At 43.3% G+C, this 23778-nt stretch overlaps 4 protein-coding genes across 4 annotated transcripts in view; 1 reads left to right on the top strand and 3 right to left on the bottom strand.

Annotated features, from left to right (window-relative positions):
• Window positions 1-644: 644 nt before the first annotated feature.
• Window positions 645-8053, bottom strand: top6bl (TOP6B like initiator of meiotic double strand breaks). The gene is made up of 8 exons (XM_076292678.1): window positions 8034-8053; window positions 7831-7899; window positions 7488-7683; window positions 6058-6226; window positions 4872-5027; window positions 3861-3982; window positions 1593-1703; window positions 645-650 (listed from the first exon to the last, which is right to left on the bottom strand). Exons 1-8 carry the CDS (start codon window positions 8051-8053, stop codon window positions 645-647), a joined length of 849 nt encoding a protein of 282 aa, XP_076148793.1.
• Window positions 8054-11435: 3382 nt separating this feature from the next.
• On the bottom strand, window positions 11436-12993 carry tstd1 (thiosulfate sulfurtransferase like domain containing 1). The gene is made up of 4 exons (XM_076291711.1): window positions 12893-12993; window positions 12383-12502; window positions 11949-12111; window positions 11436-11620 (listed from the first exon to the last, which is right to left on the bottom strand). Exons 1-4 carry the CDS (start codon window positions 12903-12905, stop codon window positions 11566-11568), a joined length of 351 nt encoding a protein of 116 aa, XP_076147826.1. The 5' UTR covers window positions 12906-12993; the 3' UTR covers window positions 11436-11565.
• Window positions 12994-13103: 110 nt separating this feature from the next.
• znhit3 (zinc finger, HIT-type containing 3) lies at window positions 13104-16162 on the top strand. The gene is made up of 5 exons (XM_076291709.1): window positions 13104-13307; window positions 13724-13755; window positions 13931-13993; window positions 14075-14158; window positions 14975-16162. Exons 1-5 carry the CDS (start codon window positions 13240-13242, stop codon window positions 15154-15156), a joined length of 429 nt encoding a protein of 142 aa, XP_076147824.1. The 5' UTR covers window positions 13104-13239; the 3' UTR covers window positions 15157-16162.
• Window positions 16163-17417: 1255 nt separating this feature from the next.
• LOC143132852 (teneurin-2-like) overlaps window positions 17418-23778 on the bottom strand; it is a 48652-nt gene continuing 42291 nt past the window's right edge. Inside the window, exons 14-18 of the mRNA XM_076292677.1 lie at window positions 23136-23371; window positions 22278-22574; window positions 19777-21421; window positions 19470-19600; window positions 17418-19159 (exon numbers count right to left, since the gene is read on the bottom strand). Of these exons, the coding sequence (XP_076148792.1) occupies window positions 18419-19159; window positions 19470-19600; window positions 19777-21421; window positions 22278-22574; window positions 23136-23371 (3050 nt within the window). The 3' untranslated portion in view covers window positions 17418-18418. The remainder of the gene's footprint in view (window positions 19160-19469; window positions 19601-19776; window positions 21422-22277; window positions 22575-23135; window positions 23372-23778) is intronic.

Raw genomic sequence — 23778 nt, 5'->3', positions numbered from 1 at the left:
AAACTAGAGTGAACCTGGGGCGCTTTGTGTTTACAATGCATATTAGGCCAACCACATCGCAGACTTCAAAGCCAACCGTGCCAACTACTGTACTTCCCGAGGTGGTCTCAGCACAGTTCGCTTTAGAGGGGGCTGAGTTTGTTTGGTGTGTTCACATATGCACAAAAATGCTGAGTCATAGATCTGAGTTCGTTTAGAGGGCTAAAATAGCCTGGAAATCTAGACGCACCCTAGCGGCAAATTACATTTGCTGCCAGGGCTAGTCTAGCAACTCTCTGTTGGCTTGTGAGCTCAAAATTAAACTTCTATCAGGCCAATCAAATCGTGTATAGAGTCGTTAGGCGGGCTTAACATAATGATTGATGGGTTGCAACGGTTTGGCTTGAATTCCCTGCTACTTGAAAACAAATAAGATAATGTTGTTGTTGGCGAACAGTGTGACACGAGTTAAGCTTTTATTAAGTTGCCAAAAGTTTGAACTAGCCAACTAGCTCCGCTGGTGGGAAACGCATGGGACTCATAGCGCTGTCCTATTGCGTGCAGAGAGAATTTGAAAGACAACCGATTATCCCGCCCCTCGGACTGAGCACTGCGAACGGTGAGTGCCCAGACCCTACATTTTAATGTGGGTCTGGCTCTTCAGGCTAGGGCTGAAAGGACCAAATGTGAAAACCCCCTCAGTTAGGTTCGCTTTAGAGGGGGCTGAGTTTGTTTTGAGGTTTTTACATATGCACAAAAAATCAGTCAGAGTCAGAGATCTGAGTTCGTTTAGAGGGCTGAAAGGGTCCAGTAACGATGAATGAGTATTATGAGATGAAATAGTATTGTTTCATTGAACGGTGATTACAGGAATCAGGCGAATACATATCTGATCAAAGGTGAGACTTGTAGAGTTTACGAGAATGTTGATGACCCAACCCATAGTCATAGTGATGACACAAGCGCTACAAAAAAGGTAAATCACCTTGTTAGTGGTACACCTGTGAAGTGGAGTAAACCGACTTCCTGTGATTTTGTGAAGCAATTGGTCAAGAGACACTGACAGCTGATGAGTGTCCGGGACCTGAAACAGAACAGGACAAAAGCCTACTGTATCTGCACTGGCAACCCTAAACACTTAATGACAGAACTAAATTTTTATCAATACAAGTTGCCAATAAAACTTTAAAACTTTATTTTATTTTTAGCAAGCAGTTATTACTGTGAAATATTCTAGATGACCTCAAAGCACTGATGGAGCTCATCAGTTTGGGCTGAGCACAGACGGAACCTTGCTGGCTCTAATGGTAGTTTTTTCTCAACAGTAAAACTTCTTTATTAAATACCCTACAATTATTTGACCAGGTCTGGACCCAGCAGGTTATTTGTGTGGCTAAATGTATGAATTTTAACAGCGGGTTAAATTAGATGTATGGTCGCCTAGAAACATGCATTTTAGTTCTTGAAGGCTGAAAGGGTAGCCCAGCTGATCTTTTTGAGATAGAAACTTCAGCTTTAATCACGATACACCTACACCATACAACTTCTTTGATACAGGACTTAGATGTGCATGTGTGTTGTTTCGGTTTAGGACAGGCTGAAGTCCCTCTTACCTTCATTTTGTCCAAGCAAGTAGTGCGGAATTCCGCACTGCTGCTGCTATTCACCACACTGGTGAGGGAGCTAAGGACCACCGGCAGTGCTGCCTGCATCTTTCTCTGATTCTGATCACAAACACACACACACACACACAAACACACACACACACACACACACACAAACACACACACACACACACACACACACAAACACACACAAACACACACACACACACACACACACACACACAAACACACACACACACACACAAACACACACACACACACACACACACACACACACACACGTGAACATTAGTATATGTCAGTGGCGGCTGGTGGTTATAAAAATAACAAAGGAAGGAAGGTGCGCTTGATTGATGTTAGTGGCAAATGTGAGGTTGTGATGGTGTTGGTGGCATATGTGAACAATAGAGTATGTAGGCCGCCTACCCAGACACATTTAAAGCAGCAGTATACACTATGTAGTATTGTAACTGGCAATGTTGTGCTATAAAAGCTGTTCTGACATTCTCAGGGGCCTAAGGAGCTAGGCTAGCATGCAGTAGCCAGAAAGGTTGTGGCTGCAATTCACCCTTCGCTAAGCCACACCCGAAAACCGCCACAGGCCAATCGTGGCTTAGCAACCCGTCACTAGGCACGGGAGGTCTGACAAGCTTTTCGAGTTTTGCCATGTTAACCTGTGGAGACTGAAGGCCTGTGGGTCATGAAGGGCACTTATTTGGATGTGTGGTGCCCTAACCCACGTAGACACAGTGAAATAACATGTTACACTATAGAAACATTATATAATTGGGAACACATATTGTTCTAACTATAAAAAATGGCATATTGCATGATATTTCCATAACCGCGAGATACACGCTTCACGATAACGGCAAGAAGTTGTTAACAGACGTTCACCAAGATGTATAGCCCATCAGCAATCTATTTAAAATAACACCTATTTGAAGTACCATTCATGATATGTTGTCAAATATTGAAGTTGTGGGAAGTACATAGCTTAAATGGTATGTTTCTTTCGTCCCCCATGCCTGTTCCATTCAAAACGCAACAAAACAAAACGCACAATCGACTTCTGCTTAAATAACTCATGAACGGTTTTGTTCAGAGATGAGGACAGATGTAGGTTGCTAGTGACAAAATATTAGCTTTCAGTAAGGTACGATGTCTTTGTAAATTACATTTCATTGAAAAGTCCCGGTTCTCTCTCTATGTAATAGACGTGCAGGGTGCTAAAGCTTTTCAGGCATAGCAACAGTAACTAAGGAGGGTGGGAGAGCGAAGGGTGAATTTGTTGGCTTCCACCGTTGTGCATTTGAGCAAGGCACTTAACCCCAAATTGCTCCAGGGACAATGGACTTTGTAATATAAGTCACTTTGGATAATAGTGTCTGCTAAATTAATAAATGTAAATGTAAATAAATGTAAAATTTGGTCTGGGAAGTCAGGAAAGATATGTAGGTCTAATTATGAAATACTCTTTTCCAGATGTGCATTAAAGTCTATAATACTAAAAATAGACACTTGTTTTATAAGACCATGTAACTATTTACCATTTAAAAAATAGACCTTAAATGTGGTTATTTGTAACATGCTATTGTTTTAAAGCCAAATAATCGCTATAATTTAAAAAAAAGGTTGTAATAGCTAAATGGGAATTTATACTCGAAAGGCAAATGTCATTGAAGACGTCATTAAAGGAATGCATCATGGTCTGAAACATTCATTAACGATGTTACCATCCAAAGATACAGTTAGAACGGTGAAAACCAGAACATATTAACAACAAGAACATTATTTAACAGTTGCTTAGTTAAGGCATAACTTGGATGATTATAACAACGCGTAACTATCCAATTTCTTTGTATCAGCAAATCCCTGAACTGTCCACGTTTAAGACAGGCCAGCAGTAGCCGATTGTTTTCTGTGCTACCAGTTAGCCATGTGTATTAGTCATATGTAGCATTCAGTAGCCTACACTAGCCTTACCATCTTTTTTTGGAATATTAATTTTTGGAACTGGTGATCCTGCTGCTTTGATCCTAACCTTTGCACTGTAGTTGAATGTATAAAAGATGGACAATGTCCATCTTTTATACATTCAAAAGATCGACAATGTTTGCTTTTTCTCTAAAATTTTAGGGAAGTTTGTTCCTCCCTTTCCTCAATGAAGGAGCCTCCTCTGGTATATGTGAATTAGTAGATACCATGGTGAGAAGGATGAATACTGACAATAATGTTTGAAAATACTACACTTACTGAGCATTTTTTCTGATGAGGCTTAAGTGTCTTCTCCAGTAGCGACTGCAGTGATGCCGTCACTCTCTCACTATTGTGCCAGAGGACCTGGTCTAAGTGTTTCTCAAACATCTCTTCATTGACTGCCATGAAAGGAAAACAAAAACAAAATGTTCACATGCAATGTTACAGTCATGTCCTGTGTATTAGCCACATTAATAAAACCATATTAACTGCCCCCTTGTATTAAAGTATAATTATGCTATTTAGCACTTTGAGTCCCTTTTCTGGTTTGTTGTGAGTGGTGGACACCGAAATGTTGACTCGAATATTGAGCGGAAGTTTATATATGCGGTTGTGAGGTATCTGAAAAAATAGTTCCACAATAGAAAATAGCACGGATTGAAATCATACAATATATGTTTTTAATAATCAAGAAGCATAACCAAAAACATAATTCCCGGACGTTCCACGTCTGGAATTGGCTTTATTAAAATTCCATGACCTGTGGGAACCCTGCTCTACTTTGAGGTTGTCTACGACAGCGGCTATAGGAGCTCCGGTGTAGCTTACTTTTAGTTGTCTTTGTGCGTGGTGTTGGCCGATTTTGTTTCTAAGCATACTAAATTCATAGGTTTTACTTTGAATTCTGTGATAAGATCAGTTGTTTCCCATCTTGCCTGAAGGGTACGATTCTCTTGACTGAGTGTTTTATATAAACCGTTCATAGCTCTCTGAACCTCTTCTTCGCTGGCTGTAGTGAAGAAGCCCGCTGGATTTTTTAATATAGGAAAGCGCCCCTATCGGTAGGCTGTATCATTACAATAAAGCTCCGATTCAGATGTGGTAAAAACCCGTGAAATTAACCAACATTTTTATGCCATTTGAAAATTGATCCGCGGGCTGCATTGAGTGAGGAGGAGGGCCGCCAGTTGCCCATCCCTGACATAGTTAGTGGCTCAAATATGGATTCCTGCTCCTCACCAGTTAAGCAGAACGACGTGATTAATTGGTTCTACGTGGGTCCCTTACCGATGAGGTCAGAGAATTGTGAGTGGAAGGGGTCAGTGTGCTGGAGCAACAGGTAGAGAGTAAGAGTCTGCTTCACAGTCTGGTTCCATTTGGACTCGGTTCCCTGGTCTTTCTCCCTCTCCTTTACATTAAACACCATGTCCCAGCAAAGGGGGCCTGTGGTAGTGTAGAAAAAAAGCCTTTCATCAGCTTAACAGAGAATACATGTCAACAGTTCCAACCCTTTAACAAAACTAATTGTTAATGCTCTAATGCTCCTTGGGAAGAATCCTACTCAGACAAGGGATAACATTCACTGAACACTACTTTAAAGGTACACTATGCAAGATTTTCACCTTGATATAACCTTTACGAAGCCAATTTGATGGTAAACGAACTTGTAAGGGGAACTATCGGCCGATATATCGGAATATCGGATTTTTAACTCAACAAATATTTGTATCGGTATCGGCCTTCAAAATCCTTTATCGGTCGGGCTCTAGAACTAATAGGGGAATCGTTCACCATACAGCATAGACGTAGCGAGTCGCTAATGAGAGAACTAGCCATGCAACTTCATAGCCTGGCTAACGCCAGCCTCATCTCATTGAGATGGGGTCTGGGAACTACATTACACAATACATTTTCTCCTATTTGAAACGTGGTTTACGAATGCCCAGAGCCGTTTATTGGGCTCCACAAATGTCTATCAAATGAGTCTGTACGTAGTTCATAGCCACTTTGGTGTGTCGCATAGACGTCGCCATCGTCTTGCTGTCCCCCCTCCGTTCTGTGATTGGTTCCTTCGTTGAGGTGAAAATCGGGTCCATGGAATCCAGACTGCCTAGCAGCACGAATAAAATCACGCACAAGGCATCATGGGGAAACCCAGGCTAGCAACTTCAAGAACAGCGCCCCTAATCATCTTGCGAGGATCGTGAACCATTACCTTGTCAGTAGATATAGCTTTTCAGAGATAGTTTTTGCCTGTTTTTGATCCTTCACCTCCACAACGAAAGCATTTTCATTGTGTACAGGGGGAACAAGCCATGAGAAGGCTATTTACAACAGCAGAGTAAAATATAAATATATTGCTACTCTAGGGGGAGCTCTACAGTCGGCAAAACTACCTGAACCTGCATAGTATACCTTTACTTGCACGGAAGAGCAAAGTCATGCTTTCGGTTTTGGGAGGTTAAATCCAAACCTCTCGACCCTGGTGCTTCTCCCTCTGCCTGTTGCAGGTCAGCACAGGTCACCCCAGAGAGGCCCAGGTCCTCCCATGCCAGTCGGCCGGCCAGAGACTGCAGGAAGCTCATGGGAGTGGCCATGTTGGATTCCAGGCGAGGCATACTGGAGGGGCTGTAAACCAGCATGTGGAGTGGGTGGGTTAAGGAAGTGTGTTAACTTCACTAACTAGCAACTACCTAGCACCCACTACCATAATATCACATAGCAACCACTATAGCAGCCAACATGGGCAGCCGTGGCCTACTAGTTAGCGCTTCGGACTTGTAACCTGAGGGTTGCCAGTTCGAACCCCGACCAGTAGGAACGGCTGAAGTGCCCTTGAGCAAGGCACCTAACCCCGCACTGCTCCCCGAGCGCCGCTGTTGTAGCAGGCAGCTTACTGCGCCGGGATTAGTGTGTGCTTCACCTCACTGTGTGTTCACTGTGTGCCGAGTGTGTTTCACTAATTCACGGATTGGGATAAATGCAGAGACCAAATTTCCCTCACGGGATCAAAAGAGTATATAACACAGCTCTTCATAATGCTGAAGAATGCTCCATTCACTTGAATGGGCCTTCCCAACGTTCGGTGGTCTGCTAATTCTCAATAACAGACCGCTGTCAAGGAAAATGGGTTTTGTGCTTCTATTTCACGTCTTTCATATCACTACGCAAGGACTGGAACTTCATTCAAAAGTGAAAGCGGACGGTTGATCAGCTGTGTTCTAAAGAATGTTGGATTCAAGTTCAGCGTGTGCTGTTGCGAACTATTTGTTTCTCAGCAAAAGCCACGATGAAACGGTAACAAATAGGCTATAGCCTAGGCTATGTAGGCTAAAGAGTCATATCGTGAGGAGTTTATTGTTTCGGTTTGGCAAGTAGCCTTGTAATAAGCGGGATAATGTATAGAACGCCGGTCATTATTGGGAAAATATGTCCGGTTCGCCCTGTCGGGACTTATTTTCCCAATAATGACCGGCGTTCTATACATTATCCTTTACTTATACATGATTAGCCTAGCAACTAAAATATTTAAAATGAATAAATATTTGTATTAATGTATTTTGGCATGTCTGGAATAGACTTTCCAAAATTCCATGATATTCCAGAAATTCCATGACCTGTGGGAACCCCGACCCTAGCAACAACTTAGCAACCGCTTCAATTATCCTAGCAACAACCTAGCAACCAACATGATTACCCTAGCAACTAGCATAGCAACCGCTTTACTTAGCATAACAACCACCATGCCTTCCCTAGCAATAACCTAGCAACTACCTCTATGCTTGCATTATCTGTTTTAACTATTATGATATTTTACAATGCATTTTTTTACATTTTCATGCACTGGTAATTCCTGAATTGAATTGCATTTCTAGTTTTTCTAGCTCTTTGCAAAAAGGATATCTGAATGGTTGTCAGGCGAATGGGCCAGTTTGGGTACTGCTCCATGCAGGGGCCCAGCGCTGCCATGGTGATGATGCTGGTCTCCCCACCGAGGCCCGTTAACACCATGTGAAAAGGGAGCTGCAGCGGGACCTCAGCACCCACCACCGCATGGATCTGATCACAGGGAAGGAGACCACCCTCCGAGAAAGGACACCTTCACAGACAGCAAGTGAGAGGAGAGGAATATACAGGAATAAAAGGGAGTGTGTGTGAGGGAAATATTATATTACAGGACATTTATATGGTTTGGATATATGCTTGTAAAGTTAAGGACAATTCTGGTAAGTTCACACCCACTTACAGTTGATAACTGGTGCTGTCCATGATGATGCTTTGGTTGTTTACTAGCATCTTGCTCTTCACACCATCACTGGGCACACAAACAGAGAGGCAAATACATGTAGCGAATATACTGGTATAGACCTGTCAATTAACAAAGGCCACTCATCCTGTAACATACCCAATAACTAATATTTGAAAAAAGAAAAACTTGTACCCAAATACATGCTGGTGAGTTTCCCCATTGTCCTTGAATTTAAAAAAGATTTTCATCTGTTTGGAAGAGAGATGAGGCAGAATTCAAATGGAGAAGAAACCTTTGCACTATCAGTTCTGATGGCATCCATGTTTCTTGGCTTTCATACCTGAGCACGGACCAGGCTGATCCGGCGAAGAAATGCTTCGGTATAGAACTTCTCCTGTTGCCAACACTTATTATCCATTGCCATCTAAAGAAAAACCGCAATTATGTCTTATGAAGTAGTCCAGCAATATTCTGTATGCAATAATAGGTGATGACATGCAATTATTTTTTTTAACTGAATTATTGTTTGGGTTGAGATGTGTGATGATTTTTCTAACCTCAAAGGCTACCACAAAATGGACTGGCCCCGATGATTTAACAAAGAGGGATAACTCCTCAGTGTCTACAGATCTGCAGGTTGATGCAGATGCAGGGAGGTATGATATCCGCTCTAAAAGGCTGAGAGACTCTGAAAGAAGTGGACAAATATAGAATGTGCATACAACTAAACTTTATCTTTGTAAAGATAGAAATGATGACAGGAGAGTAAAACCCACCATTCAAGACTTTTTCAATTGGATTCGAAGGAGCCCACGGCCCAGCAGCAGCAACTACATGAAATTAAAATGTGTTAATGAGAGAGCCGTCTACAAATGCCCTTTACGCTGCAATTAACTAGCATAAACAAATAAACCAATCATACTTGTGCACATGAGCTTGTCGGATGGATGTGACTTGGTGGCACATAGGAGCACCAGAACATCGCTGTCCTTACAAGTCGAGTATTTCCATGGTCGGTCAAGGACTCTCATCAAAAACCTAACTACCTGTGGTACACCCAAATGTATTAATGTATATAGTAGAATTATTTTGTTATCCATAGATTTACAATAAAAAAGTTATCAATCTCAAACATTAACGTTAATATAGGTCGGAATTGAGCTAGCAAACATTCTCACTGAAAATGCTAACGTAGACCTAGCATGGCTAGCGACTTTAGAGCATATTTTATGTAAAGGCACAACAACACTCATGGCAGCGTAACTTCACTAAAATCCACTCCTCAGTATCTTAACAACTGTTTAACTATAAATAAATAGGTTACCTTGTAGATTTCTTTAATCATTTCCATGGTCTGTGTCAGTCACATCAGCTAACAACTCAACCTAACTAACGTGTCCTGCACAGATCACGTGGTATATGAAAAGGCGGTTATGGGTGACCTTTAAGTCACCCTGAAATGTATCCATTCCTCTAACGAACGAAAAAAAGAGCAATCTATCAGTTCCATTGTCACATTGTTGCCTTTATTTTATGACATGAACAGCCTCTGAACTTCCAGCATATTCATTATGATGAACACATTCAACTTTATCATGTTGCATGCTTAGCGACACTAAGAATGGCCTAAATATAAATAACAATATGGCCATATTATTCATAGGGAATCCAGCTCCGGTTGACAGGGCTCACGCTATGGAGATCTTCCAGGGTGATTACGTATATCTGCAAAAATATAAATTTCTTTAACACGGTTGCAATCGCCTGACAGGCTATAACATTCACAACAAAACTAGGCAAATGCGCATCACACCTTTTCATTACACGGGTCGGGGTAATTGCGGACCTCTGCTGGGAAGACTGCACGAATCAGCTCCTTCAACTCGGCTGGATAGATGTATGTTGGGTTACAATTATCATCTGTGCAGCCAACTCGGTAGTGACGCTGAGCAAAATTACCCGGACAATGATTAAATTGTCAGCATAATCTCTTGATTTATTCACACAATCTGCATAATGATTAAGACTAACCAGCTGACGCTGGATGAACCTGTATGCTGATCTTCGCCTAGCGCGGTCGCTCTTCCGTCTCCCTGCGGCCCTCAGCAAAGGAGCCAACCACAAGGGTATGCTAGTCAGTAGAACAGAATTACAAATCGGTTGGCTTGTGACCATCATCAAAAATAAATGCAATAATGGTATAACTACACAAAAAGGAAGAGAATCATACGGATATAGACCATGGCATATACTGCTATATGGCCATAATGACTGCATAGCCTATGCTAACCTATTAAATCATATTATAGACCAAATAGCATAGACTTTTACATGGTCCTTGTAATGACTGCATATTCTGACCTATTAAATAATGTTACATGCAAACAGCAGTTTCATTACCTGGAAGCACGGCAGAGATCCATGTACATTTCCATAATTGGGTGATTCTCCAACTATTGTACTTTTTGGACCTGAACATTTTCAGAAAACGAAACATTTTTAATTAAAATATTACTGGCATAATTTGTTTCCCCAGTATGCCTAGATACCTGCCCTGAAGTTGGCTGTGCTGATTTTTATGGAATAATATGTATTTTTTGACATTTTTCCAGGCAATGGCAAAAGCAATGGTCATTTCCACAACCGAACAAAAACAAGCCAACCTGTCTACCTATCACTACCATGGAGACAGATGTGGAAAAGACGGTCGTGGAAATGACATTTTCCCACTTTCCCTCTAATATCTCATGTTTGACTAGCCTGTTAGTGTTAGTTTTAGAGTTAGCATTAAATAATCTCAAATTACACCTAATGAAATTGTAAAAATCCAGAATTTTTCCCATCGGAATGAATTATGAGCGGTTCAGAAATGACGTACAATAAACATACTCGCGGTATTTCTCATATTTACCTTGATATATCTCCTGTATTAACCTCTGCTGGGATCATTCTTTCATTCAGCCATGTGGATCCCTCTGGAGTGTCAGTTGCTATGGTTACTGAGTATACAAATCTAGAATACTGAGCCTGGGATTGCATTTTATGCAGAGGTGTGGAAATGACGGTGAACCCAAGGGACAAGTGTTTAACATGTTTAAAATATGCCAAATCGAAAAGAAATATAAAAACAAATAGTAGATTTGAATGAATTGGGTTATAATGCATACTTTCTGTTTGAATTTAAAATTATATCAGTATTAGATTTTAAGTGAGATAAGGTCGAAGACCCAAAGTCTGGCCTAGGGACAGAGGCAAAATAGTAAAAAACGCATATAAAATGTCTTATATTTTATAAAAAACAACATAATTGAACAATGATTTTTTATATATAGGTTCCCCTAAATATGTAGTAAGTGTGAAAAAAAAAAAAAAAATGTCAAGGACAGAAAAAGTACCATAGTTGGAGAATCACCCAATTCTGCCACAACAAGGTGTTAATAATGCTAAATATTTGGCGGTAATTTCGGGCTATAAAGGGGTAATGACACTTGCATGGGTTGTCACTAGGGTTCACTACAGCCTGCTGTAATACCAGTGCAATAGTTGAACGTTCATTGAAAAGGACTGACACTAACATTTCAACACAATACAACACATGTCAATCAACATCAACATATTTTATTGGAGACATAAACATAAGGTGTAACTATCAAAATCAGTTCACACAGCAACACAAAGGCACCATTTTATATTATTTTCTAAGGTGGCAAATTAATTAAATTTCCAGCTTTTTCATTTCCCTTCCTTTTCAGACCATTCCTTGTAGCCTCCAACGAAGTTACAGGCCCTGTACATGAAAAAAAAAAGAGTACAATTATACATGAAATAGAAAATACTGTTTGTAGCTCACTGCTTATACATATGGATGAGTGAAATGCAGAAGACACATTTCTTGCCATAACCTTGCTTAAATAAGACCGGTTGCTTGAGCAATGCAATCTCATATCACCAAGGCCTTCCATTGCTGAGTGAATGTGAGCCAGCTTTCAAAATAGTAATATTTAATCTTAGCTAGATAAAGACCTCTTCACTGAGGCTATCACTTTGCTAATGATCTAGTGACTGAGAAGGTATCTGCAGGTAATCACACTGTACTGCTGGACATAAGTTCATACTTTTCAAAGCCAAGGCTTCTGGCCTTCTGTGTGGCTGCTGCCCCACGACGGCCCATCTGGCAGTGGAAGATGAGGCTAGGGGAGTTGAGAGGGGGCTTTGGAACGCCAAACTTCTGCTGAAATGCTGCTGCATCCAGAGCCATGTCATTCTCTACCTGGTCCACTGCAAATGAGGAAATAATACAGGAAAGAATAAAAAACTATTTTAATGTTTGCATGTTTTATTTTATCACAGAGGCAACTTTATTGTTTTGATATAACCCAGGTATGTATTTCACTTTGTCTGCAGAAGACATGAGCCTAATTAGCCTACAAATTCAATCCGAAATGCATTATTCTTTTCTTTACAACTTTCATATGCTTAGAAGATTACATTTGTGTAGGATAAACTATTTATTGAAACGCATAGTTAGAAACTAAGCGAAATTATGAACCTGGTATATGAATGGACCCTGGTATGTGTCCTCGATCCACCTCCTCTTTGGAACGAACGTCAACCAACACGAGTTCTTTGCACTTCTCCATCAGGTCTTTGAGATCATTGTAAGAGATTTCTGAAAATACACACACACACACACACACTCAAAAACTGAACTATACAGCATAGAGGCTATAGGTGTCGGAATGTTAGGGCTTGAATACCTATACCCAATCCTCTCCTGCCCATACCTTTTTAGGATTTCTGTTTAGGGAATAGCCTAATGTCATATAAGCACATTATATTCCATGTCAGTAACGTTGGTGTGCGAACGGAAAAACAGATTTGTAGGCTAGGCTACTAATTATGTTGCCATGTCAGCTCAGTTCTCTTGAGAGCAACTCTAACTTTAATGAACTGTTGCTAAGTTACTGTTGTTTGCCATTCACATATTTTATGAGGAACATAACATTTTAGATAATATTTGTATATAGTAAGTCTGCTTTAAAATGGACTTGAGCGTTACCTGCAACTGCCATGCTGTTTTTTGGACGATTTGGTGTTAGCGAAGTCACAGTCAGAGAAGCCTGTCGGACAGATGTATCTACTTCCTCGTCCACTGTCCAAATCAAAGATCCTCGATAATCTCTCTGGTTAAAGCTTCACCATTGGTCCACATTAGTATGACATCACTACATAGAAACCAATAGCGAGTCATGTTGCACACTTCCTGTTGCTGTTGTTTTCGTCTCCATCTTTACTTTACACACGTGGGAACGAACGAACGGTCTTAGCTCATAGAAAAGAAATTTAGGAGTGCACAGCTAAAACTGTTTTAGCGCATTGCTTTGATACGACAAGAGGACTGAGACAATGCAGCTTTGCAGTGTTTGTAGCGGTCAGGTACCGAAATATCGGTGCCCAACATGTCTCGTCAGATAGTGAGTAGGCTAACATGATCGTTATTGTGACGATGCTTTGTCGACTGTTATACATGTATACCAGAGCCCGTCTACTTATTAGACATTCTGTGCATGTGCGTTCATAGTGGAACCGTCTTAGTTTTGATATTCTCATGTCCACAAATATTGTTGTTTGTGCGTGAGAAGCCATTTTCAGACAGCGAGAGGGAAGGACAAAATGGGAATGTGTGTATGCTAGATCCTTAGGAATCAGAATCTGAATAACAGATTTCCAAACGGTAACTTTACTGTTTTCGAAAAGCTAAATTAATCATTGTAATGTATGAAGGCCCAAAGCCCCTCTTTTAGCTAGAATCCCATAAGGTCAGCTATTTGTATGTCTACCCTCATCATTATGTTAAAAATATGACACTTTTCTATGTTTCACTTTTTAGTTGTTCCCTTAATTGCTTCAAGACACATAAAGGTGAGTTCACATGAGGTGTTTGAGCCATGTTAAATTTGACATTGTGTTCAACACTTGGGGGGGGGGGACCGTTCCGCAGCAAGAAGCTTTCTGGGTTTTCATCCACAACACTAAAAAGTTAGTCCACAATAAATGCTTTCTTCACTCCCATGATCTTCCCATGTCTTTTACACAGATAGCTGTGAGCCTGTGAAGTTAAAGGAGTCAACATGTGATCAAAATCAGTCACATACTGCTGGTAACTATATAGACATTTTCCTCTTTATTCAATTTCAGTTTTTAACAATTCTTAAATATTAAGTCCACACATTTATTTTAGCCAGAGAACCTTGGACACCAGGGGATCTCCTGGATGAAGATGGCCAGAATGATATGGTTCCTGCAGACATACTTCAGAAACTTGGTAAAGAAAATACCATATTTTCCCCACATATATTTAGTGCCAAGCGAGTTGAATGAACACCCGCCACTGCCAAATACTTATAATCTGAATGCGTTGCTTGCTGTAAGTCTTCCTTTTTAATGACAGCATGAAGAGGGTTTCTCTCTGAATTCTCTCTCTGGGAGGCTTGCCCTGCTGTTGCTACTGCTGCTGTACTGCAGTTCACAGCTTTGCTTGATCAGTCAGCTACATTTTATGGATTGCTTCTCCTCAATACCCTAATTACACAGTTTAAATATCTCAATAAATATCTAATCAAGAGTGGTAACTCTTGGCCAAATGAATCTCCACGATGGCCGGTAGCAATGCATACTGCATAACAAAAGCTGCTTAAACTTTCATGAATTCACCATGAGTTAATGGACAAATAGCCACTGATCACTGAAAGCTGTTGCATTTTATGAGAGAACCAAGCAGGTAACCTTTCTAATTAAGTACTAATGATTAGTGTGTAACGTAACAGTGTCCTCTGCGCTATCCGTGAGCACCCAGAAGTCCATAGATCTTTTAGTATCAGCATGGCATTTGCTTGTCTGATGTGACTTCCAGTAGGGCTGTGGCCTCTGAAGTTAATTGGGAATATTTCATCAGCTCAGGCGTGGGTATTTCTGCCATATAACAAGCTCAGATGAACTCACAATTTTGACAGGTGAATATGAAATGCCTGGTCCATGCTGTTATATCTCTATTGCTTATCCTGCCACGCAAGTGTCTTGCATCGTTGTGTGTTTAGCTCAGATGATGCAGAAGATTAAGACTTGTTTCTCTTTGGAACAGGTGAGTCAGAGAATCTTAAAGACTTGCTCCGGAACCCCCACCTCAGACAACTCCTGGTTGCCGTGGATACTGCAGGGAACAAGGTTGATGTTATGAAGACAGCTATGCAGGAGCCGTTGTTTGTGGAATTTGCTGACCAGTGCTTGAGAACTGTTGAACCCAACGACACAGAGGATCACTGATCAGAAAGATAATTGTTCCTCTCTAGACTTTCTCAAGGACTATAAGAGAAGACCTGTATGACTATTATACGGAAGACACCAGCTGCCCATGTTGGTTGACCTGCATGAACTCCTCGCAATGACTTCTTTAACCGTGTAGACATGTTTGAATTGTCAATCATTCTCTGAAACTCTGGAATGGCATGGACAACTGGCTATGAAAGCATTAACCGGTCTGTCCTGTAGCCATGATGAAGAGATTGTGAATGAACTAGGCTGACACCATCAGGTAAAACATTCAAATATAATGGCCAGAAACTACAGTATATCATTGTAATTACAGTCCATCCATGCACCTGTGCTTTTGTGGAAAGTGGTTATGTTTACTGTTTGGATGCTTATTGGGTTTGTGCTTCCTTTAAATTTTACACATTGTAAATGTTTTCCCATCCACTGTCTGATTAAACTGTGTTGCTCTCAGCAAACACACACTGGCTTAGTTTAACGGCATTGCTAAGCCGTCGGAGAGGTGTTGGTTATTTTCTGGGAGAATCCGCATCTACACATCTACAAGTCTTGACTTCAGCCTGCCACTGAAGCGTTATGAAATGACCTTTTTAAATTGTTTCATTCATTTAATGAAATTGGTTCTGACGTTGTCCAGATTGTTTTGTTTATGAGATAACGTTTTAAAACGACTGTAAAACTGCTATGTGAAGAGCACCCTAACTCTTCACTTATGTTATGAATGCTCAAAATAATGTCAATGTTTAACCTGAAGGTTTTTAAGTAGTACGTGCCATTGGGTCTTCGAGATATGAAAAACGACTCGAAAATAGGGTAAAAAAAATAATAATTTGAGAAGTGCCCCTGGGTAAGCCTAGAGGAAAGTCCATTTCACATTTGAGAATATTGCACGAGTTTGTTCAGATGGCATACTTATTGGCTGCTGTTCTGTCTTTGACTAGCATTTGTCTGACTGTGGCTGGATAAAAACGATTAAAAAAGTATGCTCTGTGTGTACTGATTCTGTCTGGTCTGAAGTGTCTTAGGTTGTCTATTGAGTGTTTGTGTCTGAGCAGAGGAATTAACAGTGTGATGTGTCTCTGAGGATGCTCTGTGCTTTTTTCCTGCAGCCTTGTGTGCAGAGTGTCCATGGATGGGAGGTTAGCAACAATGATTTCCTCTGCAGTCTTTAGAACTCTCGGAAGGGCCGTCGTCTCTGCCTGGGTGGTATTCCCATACCAGACAGTGGTGCCATTTGTGAGAATGCTTTTTATGAGTCCCTGTATGCCTGTGTAAGGGGGCTGAAAACTTAAATGAAAATCTCTAATTAAACTAGACTTGATGTATGGGAAACCAGGCCATACTGTCCAAAGTCGTCCACACTTGACCAAACAAGCAGATACAAACACCATGTACGTTTTATCTTTTAGATACTTAATACTTTGTTGTTTATGGTTTATAACAAAATCCACATTGTGTACGATTAGTGGGGAAAAATCAGGGTGAAAAACAAGACAGATCAATGAGGCATGAAGTAAACAATTACTTTTTATTGATAAGGTCTCAGAAGAGTCTCCAGTAAGTGTAAGAATCATCCTTCAATACTGATTTGGTACATCTTGACATCCATAATGAGGCTCTTCACAGTGGATAGAATCCATGTCTACGGTTTTGGGATCTAGAACAGCAACATTTTCTCTGCGTTTAGAAAGGAAACTAAAACAAACGAAACCCCAAAAAATAAAAACATCAAACTTGGGATCGATATTGTATAGCTCAGGGAGATTGGTGTGTCACAAAATTCTAGAGTAATAATACCAGCTATAGGTTTGCACATAACAAGCCACTTCCCATTAGAAATATAAAACTTGATATTATGAACATTTCTCTAGTGTGCTGCAGAAAGGTAAGGCTATACACTGTACATACAGATCTATCTCGAAAAAACAAGTTTCACAGTTTTAAACTTTATTTAAAGTATAAACCATTGTTTTAAAACACTTTACATAAATTACTTTTTTGTCTGTGACTATAATTTGCCTATGAGCAAATCAAACTTAATATAAAAACTTAATGAACATTTCTTACATATATTACAAAATAAAATAAACTCATTCACCGATGCGCAGGAATTGCAATAAAGGTGGTGACTCTTGTGATTGTCATAGAGTACTAATAATAATAATAAATAAATTAAAAAACAATAAAATAAAATAAATAGCTTCTGGTAATTGTAATTTCTATCTGGATAAATTGTTAGTGTATGTGTGTGTTTGTGTTTTTTTCCAAGTTCTCTGTACAGAAGTGCTCTGGTGAAGATCTCACGATTCTACCGCGACAGACAAACAAACTATCGCTTATAGAGTACACCCTGAACTTCAGTGCTAGCTGACACAATGTTAACTTTTTTCTCCCTATTTCAAAATGAACGTCTGACATTATGTACTGCAAATATAGCCATCATTTTTTTGTTATTATTATTATTATTTCTTTCTAAAAAGCTCTTTCGCTGTTTTCCTTGACTATTTTTTTTTTTTTATTTATTTTAAAATTTTATTCCTAAAGGAAAAACAAAAGGTTTGTTCTTGGTGGGCCGCAGCAGTTGACAGTTCTGTTGTTGTGAAAGTCAGGCCTGAGTCTGATGTTCCATCTTCTTCATCTTTTGTTATTGTTGCTGATAACTTTCTTGTTCATTTGCAGATTTGTACATACAGACTGGCTTTTACAGCAGTTCTGGAGTATTCCTTTGATCTGTAGGAGCCAAGGTCATGTCGAAACTCACCACATCCACCAACATCCTTGTGATGACCCAAGAAATATGGGTCAAAAAATATCAATTCTTTTTTAAAAAGGGGATTCTTCATTTTTAAGCAACAGTTGTGTGTTTTTTTCTTTCAACGTTCATCAGTAGTTTTTTTTTTCTAGTCCATTTTGTTGAAAAAAAGTCTTTTAAGTTTCCATTTCAACTTTTTTTTTTGCCAGTGGCAGTAATTATAAGTGTTCGTTAAGAGTTCTTCTTAAAAGTCCCTGCAGCGTTCAGAGTGTTACCCCGTTTGTCTGTTTATTCTCCGTGGGAGAGGAGGGGTACATAGTAAAGGACAGGAGTGAGAAGGAAGAGAGGAGAGGTTGATAGTGAGAGTGAAATACAGAGAGAGAGAGGGAGAGAGCGGGAGACAGAGAACGGGGTATGAGAATGAGAGAGAGAGCAAGAGGAGAAGAGGGAAAGCAAGAAATAGCTAAAAGTAAAGGAGTAATTTTTTTCAAGTCTGTTGGGCTGTTACCTCCTCCCCATCTCATTCTGTCTCAGGAACTGGATGTTGGTGCTGCTGTCGGCCAGCTGTGGGTACTGCTCCACGGGCAGTACGTAGTAGCCGTCGTAGCCCTGCACCTTGCCCGCCGGCGATAGCAGCTGCTGCCGCTCGCCCTCTGTCCAAAGCCGGCTGCCCTCCTTGCCATCCCGCGCCCGCTGCTGCTCCCGTGCCCACGCGCCAGCCAGTGCCCTCTGTCGCGCCAGCTCCAGCAGGCGGGCGCGCTCCTCGTCCACCACGTCGGCGGCGAGGCCGTAGCGCACGCTGAGGGCGAGCGCGGGCACGCGGAACTCCACGGTGACGCCGCGGCGCGAGCGCCCGCTGACGGTGACGTTGACGCCGCTCTCCAGCGCCTTGCGCCCGTTGGTCAGGCCCAGGGCCAGCAGGTCGCTGTCGGCCGAGCCCACCTTGACGAAGAAGTGGCAGTCGCGGCCTTCCTGCGTGTAGTGCGTGCCGTCCAGGTAGATGGCGTTGTTGAGCACCAGCGCCACCTTGCGGCTGTCCTCGCTCGCCATGCTGGAGGTGCCCGCCACCACTCGGCCCTCCTTGACTGCCAGCATCATGCCCCGGCCGATGATGGGCGTGCTGGTGCCGAACCAGTGGCCCGGCCGGTCACGCCTGCCCCGGCGCTCCTTGTTCAGCAGCTTGCCCTCCAGAGCCATGAAGGCCTGGTTATGTCTCTCTGCTGCCTGCTGCACTCCAGTGATCAGCTGTGGAACACAAAGGCATGGGAATAATATAGCAGGACTCACGCTAGCTCACTGGAATAATATAGCAGGGCTCATGCTAGCTCACTGGAATAATATAGCAGGGCTCATGCTAGCTCACTGGAATAATATAGCAGGGCTCACGCTAGCTCACTGGAATAATATAGCAGGGCTCACGCTAGCTCACTGGAATAATATAGCAGGGCTCACGCTAGCTCACTGGAATAATATAGCAGGGCTCACGCTAGCTCACATTCATTCTTTTATGTATGTGTTTGATGTGTTTGGAGGAGACGCTGTTACTGAAACCCACCTGGCCATTCTCTGCATCCTGGCTGGCGAGTAATTCATACGGTGGATCCACAAAGTACTGAGTATGTTTAGGGAAACCAGCAATGATGTTACTGAGCTGGAAACCGAACATCACCAACCAGCTTTTCACATCTGTAAGACAGAGGAAAATGATATTGATAAAGTACAGGTGCATAATTGCAAAATGTATAATATATGTAGGAGAGTTCAATCATATGGTTGCATGACATAACTTAAAATAATATTTTAATTAAATCATGTCTGTAAGGTATGAAATAGTCCAAATAAAAGGCCATGTGTAAGATTACCCGTGACATAGTTCTTAGTGTCCAACATGTCACTGAGGGGGTTGTTGTTCTTGAACATGTAGAGGTTGAAAGGCGCCAGCTCCTTGTCAATCTTCTGCCAGATGCCGTAGTCCGGCGAGGTCCAGCGGGCCGCCAGCACATCGTAGTCCCGCTGCGTGAAGTGCACCAGCTTGGTCAGTGGGTCGTAGAGTCCCCCGTGGAAGCCGACCACCAACTGGAACTCTGGGTTGGAGTCGAGGTAGACCTCCCCGTAGGCCGTGTACTGGACCTGCTTGATCATCTGCCCGTTGCTGCTGAAGACGGCCAGCGGCGTGCCGGTGTTGTCCGAGGCGATGTAGTACTCCTCGCCACTGCTGACCTCCATGGCGAACAGGTGGCCCTGCAGGTCGTAGTAGAGCGAGGAGATCTCCGAGCTGGAGTGGTTGAAGACGTGCGTGACGCGCGCCGGGTGGGTCAGGTCGGCGTAGAAGAACTGCAGGTGCTGGCCCAGGCTGTTCTTGGAGGAGACGCGTCGGCCCAGTCCGTCGTAGCGGTACTGGACGCTCCAGCCGCCGCCGCCGCTCCCGCTGACACTGCTGCCGGCCCCTCGGCTGTAGGCGCGCGCCAGCTGGCCCTTGGAGTTGTACTCGAAGACGTCCAAGCCGCGCTGGCTGAGGAAGCCGTCCTCGTCCAGTCGGTACTGGACATCGCCGAGGCGCGTGATGCGGTCACGCAGGTCGTAGCGGAGCGGCGTGAGCCGGGCGCTGTTGCCGGGGTTGAGCAGGTGCAGGTTGCCGTTCAGGTCGTAGCTGTAGCGCCAGGTGGACCAGTCGTTGACCTTGACGCCGCTGAGCTGCCCGTCGCCGTCGTACTCGTAGCGGTACTGCGTGGTGTTGGCGTACGGGCCGATCTTCAGCTCGCGCTTGACCACGCGGCCCATGCTGTCGTACTGGACCGTCATCCAGTACATGAGCGAGCGGAAGATCTCGTACTGCACCTCCTTGATGCGCCCGTGCGTGTCAAAGTGCTTGCTCAGCGTCATCACCGCCGTGGTGATGATCTGGTTGATGTCGTAGTAGATGACGCCGAACTTGCCGAAGTGCTCGATCTTGCCGGAGATCTCGTCGTAGCGGTAGAGGTCAACGGGCAGCGGCGTCTCGCTGATGACCGGTTTCATGCTGGCGATGCGGAAGCTGTTGTCGTGGTAAGTGTAGTCGAAGCGCGCGTTCACCATGCCCTCCTCGGAGAAGCGGTAGATTTGCTTGTCCACCAGTGGGCCCACCTTCCGGTAGCGGATCGTGCAGGAGAAGCCGCCGCTCTGCAGGTTGACCATCTTGAGCACGCCGGTCGTCTCGTCGTAGCCGAAGGTGACCGCCGTGCTGTCGTAGAGCACCTCCGACAGCTTGGCCAGCTTGCCGTACCTGTACAGCACGCGCCGCCCCGTGCCCAGGAAGTGGACAGCCTGGGGGCAGCCGTCCTCGCTGAAGTCATGGATGACCGAGGCGTTGCTCTCCGGCGGGTTGTAGGTGTTGCGGATGTATCCTATAGAGACGTGGGTGAACATGGTGTGGCGGGCCACGCTGGGCATGGTCACTGCGGTCACCCGACCCGTCGCGTCAAACTCGAAGATATACTGCCTCTGGCTCTGAAGCAGCAGCACCATGGACTGCACAAGACAAATGGGACGACACAGCATCAGCATTACTGTGAGTCATCATCATCATCAACATCATCAACATCATCAGCAGCTCAAGCTAAGGTTAAACTGTATTTTTTTTCCCCAGCCCAAACATAATTTGGACAATCAGTACTGACATTAATTACTATAATATTCCCCCAGGCCTCAGACGTGGAGGTTTGTTTTTGTCTGGACTGAATAACGCATCTGTAGTAATATTTGTGCTATTACTCAGCGTAAGCTGAATATCTTCCCCCACCACAATTAGTTCTGATTTATTATGACAGGCTGCTAGGCTGAAACTGCTCTTGACGAACGATGTTTATCTCCTAATTGTTTGTCACGGCAGTCAGCAAATAGCCTGCGCTGTTCCCGTTTTTTAATTACCACCCTGGTGGAGCGGCGCATTCATAATCCAAAGCAGAGTAACCCCCTCCCCCACCCAGATGGACTAGCCCCCCAGCACTCCTGTTTTACTAACACAGCTCCATCCTGTGCCATTATCCAAAGGTAGGGTCCCTTCTGGTGAGAGGGTGCTGGTATTTGACTCGAGCTCAACGGCCAATCAAATTACAGCTCTCCTTCCAATGCTACTGACCCACTGTGTTGATTGGCTGGAATTGTTTACGGTTCATTCTAAGCCATTTTGTTTGTATTCAGTCCTGCCACTGTAAATAGAAAACAACCAATACAATTTTGTGTACACACTGCTAGAGACAGATAGAGGAGTAATTTGCTAAATTTGACAAAAAAGTGTACTTGATTAGAGTCAGGGACTACCCCTTTAAGAACACTGCCATAAGAACCCCTCCATGCCCACTGAGGCCCTCCTGGTCCTCCTCACCTTGTCCAGGTAGCTGTAGCTCCACACCTTCCCGTCCACAAAGGAGCGGGAGAGGATCCGCCCCTGGGGGTCGAACTCGGTGCGCTCGCTCATGCTGCCCCGCTGCAGCCCCACCAGCTGGCCAGTGGTGGAGTACGAGACGTTGACCACGGCCAGGTTGCTGCTGGGCTGCCAGATGGCCGGCCGGCCCTGGGCGTCGTAGGTGATGCGAAGCGTGAACTTGCGGTGGTCGTCGTAGACCTTCTCCGTGCGCGTGTTACGGTCAAAGTCAATGGAGAGCAGATTGCGGCCATGTGCCTATGAGAGAGACAGATAGAGAGATGGAGAGAAAAGGGGAGATGGAGAGAGAGATGGAGGGAATGAGAGAGAAAGAAAAAATAGTGACAGAAAGAAAGGGGGAGAGGAGAGAGAGAGAGAAGAGTGTTAAAGGTCAGCTGAGATTGTAATGGAGATATAGAGGCAATGTGTTGAATGTGATGGCCTCTTGATATGAGTGAACGAGGCGTGCCGTAGACATAGACCAGTTGAACTGGAATGATTTTCAAAGCCTGGGTCAGTAATTCAGGTGTTTGACTTCCTGCTCTATTTGATGTAATATGCTTTGACCAGAAAACAATTCTGCATTTAAGAAAAATGACATGGATTTCAATTACCCACATGTAAATGTTTTGTTTACCTCTGTTTCACACAAATATAATATAAAATGTATTCTAAGTATCAAAACAAATGTAAAGATATACAAAGCACAGAGCAAGAGAAAATTTTAATTATTTAGGCACTGTTCCTAATCTCAATGTTTATATCTGTTCCTAATCCTAATTGTTCCGAATCTTAATCTCAGTCTTTATATGGGCTCACCCTCAGTTTCCTGCCGAACACGGTCACTTTGCCCTTGGTCAGCTCTTTGCGTAGGCGCCACTCGATGGAGTTGAGGCCGTTGTCCGTGGGCAGCGTGATGTTCCGCCGCCCGATGGTGGGGCTAACCGACCCCGCCAGGATGTGTGGCTCCGTGTGGTAACTGATGCCCATCCCGTTGGCATACATCACCCTCATGGTGCCATTGTTACACAGCTGGTAGGTGTTCCTCACTTGGTCTGCAGAGAGGAATTGTGGGTAGCGGGGGGGGAAACATGGAAGAAAAGAAGGGATGGGACCACAGAGATAAAAGCTTTTAAATTCAAATGAAGTCAACAAAGTTGAAACCTCTGCTTACATTGCGTGATACCACTCTAATCAGTTTAACCTTTACATCAAGACACAGTCTCAGTCTTTGTGCTCGGAGAGCGATCCCTGTGTGTGCACACAATAGATATGCATCAGGCTTCAACACTCCGTGGTCTTCAGAAGGTCTCTGGTTGTTCATGTTCATTGTTTTAAAAAATGGTTATCAGATAACGCAGTCTGTCTGGGTGGCAGCTTGAACAGAGCAGTGATGATACACCACGTAGAGAAAGCCCTGCGGCACCTCACTGAGCTCCCGACTTGGAAATGGATGTAGTGC

The sequence above is a fragment of the Alosa pseudoharengus genome, unplaced genomic scaffold, assembly GCF_046254945.1.
Source record: "Alosa pseudoharengus isolate Yale_2024_CS ecotype anadromous, Long Island Sound unplaced genomic scaffold, YU_APseudo_1.1 YU_APseudo_1.1_scf_19, whole genome shotgun sequence".
In the NCBI taxonomy this organism is placed as follows: domain Eukaryota; kingdom Metazoa; phylum Chordata; class Actinopteri; order Clupeiformes; family Clupeidae; genus Alosa; species Alosa pseudoharengus.
Note: the sequence above shows the minus strand (reverse complement) of the source record. Positions and strands in the feature narration are given on the sequence as shown.

Coding starts and splice junctions, on each gene's coding strand:
- tstd1 (XM_076291711.1), bottom strand. Junction 12,112..12,382: donor AGGGTCCATTCATATACCAG/GTTCATAATTTC, acceptor CCTCATTTGCAG/TGGACCAGGTAGAGAATGAC. Junction 11,621..11,948: donor AGAAGCCTTGGCTTTGAAAA/GTATGAACTTAT, acceptor TTTCATGTACAG/GGCCTGTAACTTCGTTGGAG.
- znhit3 (XM_076291709.1), top strand. CDS start 13,240: ATGCAGCTTTGCAGTGTTTGTAGCGGTCAGGTACCGAAATATCGGTGC. Junction 13,756..13,930: donor TTGCTTCAAGACACATAAAG/GTGAGTTCACAT, acceptor TCTTTTACACAG/ATAGCTGTGAGCCTGTGAAG. Junction 13,994..14,074: donor AAATCAGTCACATACTGCTG/GTAACTATATAG, acceptor CATTTATTTTAG/CCAGAGAACCTTGGACACCA.
- top6bl (XM_076292678.1), bottom strand. CDS start 8,053: ATGGGGAAACTCACCAGCAT. Junction 6,227..7,487: donor TTCGCCTGACAACCATTCAG/ATATCCTTTTTG, acceptor CACCCACTCCAC/ATGCTGGTTTACAGCCCCTC. Junction 5,028..6,057: donor AGAAGCACCAGGGTCGAGAG/GTTTGGATTTAA, acceptor ACACTACCACAG/GCCCCCTTTGCTGGGACATG.